General features: G+C 41.1%; 1 protein-coding gene across 2 annotated transcripts in view; it reads left to right on the top strand.

Moving 5' to 3' along the window:
• Nucleotides 1-4,313: 4,313 nt before the first annotated feature.
• Nucleotides 4,314-6,000, top strand: part of LOC124034065 (syntaxin-binding protein 1-like) — a 50,536-nt gene continuing 48,849 nt past the window's right edge. For both annotated transcript variants that reach the window (XM_046346781.1, XM_046346780.1), the window contains exon 1: nucleotides 4,314-4,460. In XM_046346781.1, coding sequence (XP_046202737.1) covers nucleotides 4,424-4,460 — 37 coding nt within the window. In that variant the 5' untranslated portion in view covers nucleotides 4,314-4,423. The remainder of the gene's footprint in view (nucleotides 4,461-6,000) is intronic.

The following is a 6,000-nucleotide window of genomic DNA, read 5'->3' as shown; positions in this document are numbered from 1 at the left end:
TATTTTTAAACTACTCCCTGTAGGCTGTCTCGTTGTTGTTGGTAATCGAGCCCACTACTATTGTGTCGTCTGCAAACTTGATGATTGAGTGCATGGCCACACAGTTGTGGGTGAACAGGGAGTACAGGAGGGGACTGAGCTTGCACCCAGGTAAGGTGGAGGTGATATGATTCTTGACTAGTCTCTCAGAGCATTTCATGATGACAGAAGTGGGTGCTATGGGGCTGTAGTAATTTAGTTCAGTTATCTTTGCCTTCTTGGGTCCAGGAACAATGGTGGTCATTTTGAAGCATGTGGGGACAGCAGACTGAGATTGGGAGCGATTGAATATGTCTGTAAACACACCAGCCAGCTGGTCTGTGCATGCTCTGAGGATGCGGCTAGGGATGCTATCTGGGCCAGCAGTCTTGTGAGGGTTAACCCGTTAAAATGTTTTACTCCCTACGGCCATGGAGAAGGAGAGGGGGAGGTGCAGTCCTTGTTTGTGGGCCGCAACGGTAGCGCTGTATTATCCTCAAAACAGGCAAAGGTGTTTAGTTTGTCTGGAAGCGTGGCATTGGTGTCCGTGACGTGGCTGGTTTTCTTTTTGTAGTCTGTGATTTCCTGTAGACCCTGCCACATATCTCTTGTGTCTGAGCAGTTGAATTGCAACTCCACTTTGTCCCTGTACCAGCATTTTGCTTGTTTATTTGCCTTGCTGAAGGAATAACTACACTGTTTATATTCAGCTATATTCCCAGACCTCTTTCCATTGTTAAATGTGTTCGTGCTTTCAATTTTTGCGCGAATGCCGCCATCCATCCATGGTTTCTGGTTAGGGTAGGTTTTAATAGTCATAGTGGGTACACCATCTCCAATGCACTTCTTTATAAACTCACTCACAGAGTTAGTGAGTAGATCGATGTTGTAACAAATCCCAGTATGCGTGATCAAAACAATCTTGAAGTGTGGTTTCCGATTGGTCAGACCAGTGTTGAATGGTTCTATTCACTGGTATATCCTGTTTGAGTTTCTGCCTATAAGACTGTAGGAGCAAGATGGCATCGTGGTCAGATTTACCAAAGAGAGGCCGCGGGAGGGCTTGTATGCATCGCGGAAGTTAGAGTAGCAGTATTCCACCCGCGTGTAGTGCATTCAGTTGATTGATAAAATATAGGTAGCCTTGTTCTCAAATTTGCATTGTTAAAATCCCCAGCTACGATAAATGCAGCCTCAGGATATATGGTTTCCAGTTTACATATAGTCCAGTGAAGTTCCTTGAAGGCCGTCTTGGTGTCTGCTTGAGGGGGAATGTACACCACTGTGATGATAACTGGCAAGAACTAACTTAGGAGCTAATATGGCCGGCATTTGATTGTAAGGAATTCTAGGTCGGGTGAGCAGAAGGACTTGAGTTCCTGTATGTTGTTATGAATACACCATGAGTTGTTAATCATGAAGCATGCACCCTCGCCCTTCCTCTTCCCAGAGAGGTGTTTATCTCTGTCGATGCAATGCATGGAGAAACCCAGTGGCTGTAACGACAACATATCCCGAGAGAGCCATGTTTCCGTGGAACAGAGAATGTTAAAATCTCTGACGTTTTTCTGGAAGGCAACCCTTGCTCAAATTTGATCTACCTTGTTGTCAAGAGACTGAACATTGGCGAGTAGTATATTCGGGAGCAGTGGGCGATGTGCACATCTACGGAGCCTGACCAGGAGGCCGCTCCGTCTGCCCCTTCTGCGGCGCCGTTGTTTTGGGTCGGCTTTTGGGATTAGGTTGATTATCCTGGCTGGTGGTCCAAACAGAGGATCCGCTTCGAGAAAGTCGTATTCCTGGTTGTAATGTTGATAAGTTGATGTCACTCTTATATCCAATAGTTCCTCCCAGCTGTATGTAAGACTTAAGATTTCCTGGGGTAACAATGTAAGAAATAATGCATGTAAAAACACAATACTGCATAGTTTCCTAAGGACTCGAAGCGAGGCGACCATCTCTGTCGGCGTCGTCTTGCAACTAGATATTTCCACCTGCGTGTCCTGATGATCACGTCTGGTGTGGATGGACAAAATCGACATGCACACGATGGCGCACGCACGTGCCTGTTCTGGTCAGCATGTCACTCCTCAGCCTGAAGTGTCCCCACTTGCACCAGCGAATAGCTGGTTTTTCGCATGGTGCCGACTGGGAAGACGCTTCAGGAGGGCGGTCATGTGTGCTAGCAAGGCATAGGTATCTAGTGTGATTGCCTTTCTGAAGCGTCTTATCAGTCGGCGTCATGCAAAAAGCTAGCTAATGAGGCGACACAAGCGGAACACCTCAGGCTGATGCCTTAATCAAACCAACCGCGTCATTGCATTATGGTACACCAGAAGTACAGATTTCCAATGGAAAGCCGCGTTTACCTTGCAGCATTGCGTTGCAGAGGCAATTGCAGTGCATTCTGTGTGGTTACTGCATCTAGCCTATGCCTTTTGGCCATTGCTCATCCATATATTTATATGTACATATTCTTATTCATTCCTTACACATGTGTGTGTATAAGGTAGTTGTTGTGAAATTGTTAGATTACTTGTTAAATATTACTGCATGGTCGGTACTAGAAGCACAAGCATTTCACTACACTCGCATTAACATCTGCTAACCATGTGTAGTGACCAATAAAATCTGATGTTGGATTTATCGAACCCAACGTATGCGTCAAACTGTATGCGTAGACCGCTTGACAGAAATGGTAGCAGAGGGTGAATGTTGAAGTTTTGTTGCACACATATCCAGATGATGCTGCGTACCCTTTTGCTCAATGAAACTGTAGGTGTGATCGAGGCGTGAGGGTTAAGTTTCACACATCCCCATTTGCTATACAGGCACTTCATGTTTTTGATTTAATCAACCTGGAATTCCAGGTTTGTGAAATTTAGGCAATCAGTGAACTGATCAATTAGCTCAATTGGTCAGGTGTGCTGACTAGTTGGAACAAAATCCTGCAGTACCTGCAGCACTCCAGGAACAGGGTTGCCTACCCCTGGTGCATGCACAAGACATGACCTTACACCTCGATCACACTGACAACGTCATTGCATTTTGGGACACCAGAAAAACGTTTATTTCTGATGGAATGCTGTGTTTGCCTTGCAGCATTGCGTTGGAGAGGCAGACGCAGTGCGTTCTGTGTGGTGCATACTTTTGGATTTATTGAACTTATGCGTGTACGGCTTTTCAGAAATGGTAGCAGAAGGTAGTGGTGGAAAAAGTACTAAAATGTCATACTTGAGTAAAAGTAAAAGTAATAGAAAATGACTCAAGTAAAAGTGAAAGTCACCCAGTAAAATACTACTTGAGTAAAAGTATTTGGTTAGAATATACTTAAGTATCAAAAGTAAAGGGAATTCTTCAAAAATACGTAAGTAACAAAAGTAAAAGTATCAATTATTTCAAATGTCTTATCTTATGCAAACCAGACAGCACAATTTTCTTGTTTTCTATTTATTTTCCAGATAGCAAGGAGCACACTGCAACACTCAGACATAATTTACAAACAAAGCATTTGTGTTTAGTGAGTCCGCCAGATGTTCTCTTGACAAGTGTGTGAGCTGGACCATTTTCCTGTCAAAATGTAATGAGTACTTTTGGGTGTCAGGGAAAATGTATGTAGTAAAAAGTACAGAATTGTCTTTAGGAATGTAGTGAAGTAAAAGTAAAAGTTGTCAAAAAATATAAATAGTAAAGTACAGATACCCAAAAACTCTACCTAAGTAGTACTTTAAATTATTTTTACTTTACTCCGCTGGCAGAAGGTTAATGTTGAACTTTTGTTGTAACATATCCAGATTATGTTGAGTTTGCGCAAATACAGTGTCAGTGTGAATGAGGCATAAGGATGAATGAAAGGCCTATATTTACTTAGACATTACTGCCCCTCTGTGGACATCTGTGGGTATTATTGATAATGTAGCCAATGTAGTCTATTGTGTTTTTTCCTATTGCAGTTGCTGTGAAAATACAGTACGTTAAAATAAGAATTCAATGGTCTGATCATGACTTTGTTTTCCATTAGGGTTGTACAAAATCCTACTTGTTGTATACAAATTACTAGGCCCATAACTGCTATTTATTCTAACCTATTAAAATAGTTCATAAATACAATAACTTTATTTCACTTGATAAATAATACCACTACAAACAGCTAAACATAGAATATGTGGATGTCTATTAAAAGTTGAAGTAGGTTGTCCGTGGCATTGTATGACAGACAGTTGAAATCGGCATGTTTGTGGAGGCGTGGAAGGGATTACTTTCGAAGCAATACGGTCCCTCTGCAATCACTTTGGATGTTGTCCCGCGGCCTACAGTCCTACACAGTATTAGCGGTGGTTGGGTAGAGTAGAGAGGGAAAGAAAAGGGGAGGCGAAGACACGGCCACGATAGAGACATCATCACCATGGCACCACTCGGACTAAAAGCCATTGTGGGAGAAAGTAAGAATATGTATTTTTGTTTAATCACTTCTTATGTAGGTCTATGCGCTATGGTTATTTTGTATTGTGGCGTTGGCCTAGGCTATTTTATTTGTTGCTTTATTTTGGACATTCTATTAATTTAAGCTATTTAGTTGGTTTGAATTACTATTTTATTTAGATCTCAATTTGTATTTCAAACACAATTTAAATACATTTTTTGGCCAAAAATTGTTCCAGAAGTAGACCTATTGAAAGTAAAAATCTAGTGCGTCTCACGTTCGATAGGATTGCTCAAAGTGCGTAAAGGCGCACTAACGCACTCTCAATTATCCTATATATCTGCATCATTAGATATAGCCAAATGTTGGTCTTTTAATATTGGGTTTTAATTATGTGCACTGTACAATACTGGCATTTGTTTTGTAGTGAGTTGCACTATGAAATTGTCGTTTCGGGTAAATCCACATGCGCTAAATCCATACGGATTAAGCTCTTCCACTGTCATAGTGCTCCTTGCTGCATGGATCCTCCACACTCAGTTACCTAAAGCCACCACGAAAGGGGAAAATCTCTTCTTTTGTGGATGTAAACGTGTAGGCCACAGGTGGCACCTTAATTGGGGAGGACAGGCTCATTGTAATGCCTGGGGCAGAATTACTGGAGTGGGATCAAACACATGGTTTCCATGTGTTTGATGCCATTCGATTTCTCCGTTCCAGCCATTATTATGAGCCGTCCTCCCCTCAGCAGCCTCTACTGGTGTAGGCCTATTACTTTGTATTGTGGCTTTTAAAATAAATCTGCTGTGTTGAAGGCAATTAATTCAAGAACGGGCATATAACCTAGTTTCCCCATTATGCACATAAAAATCAAGACCTTACCCATGCATGAAAAAGTGAAAACAATAATTCCACAATGCAACTTCAGTCTTAAATATGTTAAATGTTTGGCTGGCAGTCTTTAATTTATTTATGGTATGGTAGACTGGGGAATATTGTAGTATTGGGGTTAACGTGTGTTGTTATTGCGTGGGTATCCGCTATTTAATACCTCCTCAGCGGGGTTTGGTAAGTCACTTGGGTAGGTTTCTTTCTAAATGTAATCCATTACAGTTAATAGTTACCTGTCTAAAATTGTAATCTGTAACGTAATTTTTGGATTATCCAAACTCAGTAACATAATCTGATTACATTCAGTTACTTTTAGATTACATTCCCCTTAATGGCATTAGAAGAATACAAACATGTATGTTACCAATTGATTTATCCTGCAATAGATGTGGTTCAATGTTAACGTTTACATAGCTGGCCATATATGGATGTTAAATTTTACTTTATGGGTTGGTTATGTACACTTCTTCTACCCATTGCTTTCTACTACATATAATAATACGATTACATTGTATCTTTACAGGTCCAAAAATGTATGTAGCAACTACAGATTGCCCCTTTAAATCTATCAAAAGTGTGCGAGTTTGAACATGTGTCCATTAGGCCTATGGATGTATTTATTTTATCAGCATGAATTAGACTGAGCAATTAAAAGCCCCTCTTTTATT

The sequence above is a fragment of the Oncorhynchus gorbuscha genome, linkage group LG04 (assembly GCF_021184085.1).
Source record: "Oncorhynchus gorbuscha isolate QuinsamMale2020 ecotype Even-year linkage group LG04, OgorEven_v1.0, whole genome shotgun sequence".
NCBI classification, from domain to species: Eukaryota; Metazoa; Chordata; class Actinopteri; order Salmoniformes; family Salmonidae; genus Oncorhynchus; species Oncorhynchus gorbuscha.
The sequence above is the reverse complement of the archived record's forward strand: the minus strand, read 5'-3'. Positions and strand labels throughout refer to the sequence as shown.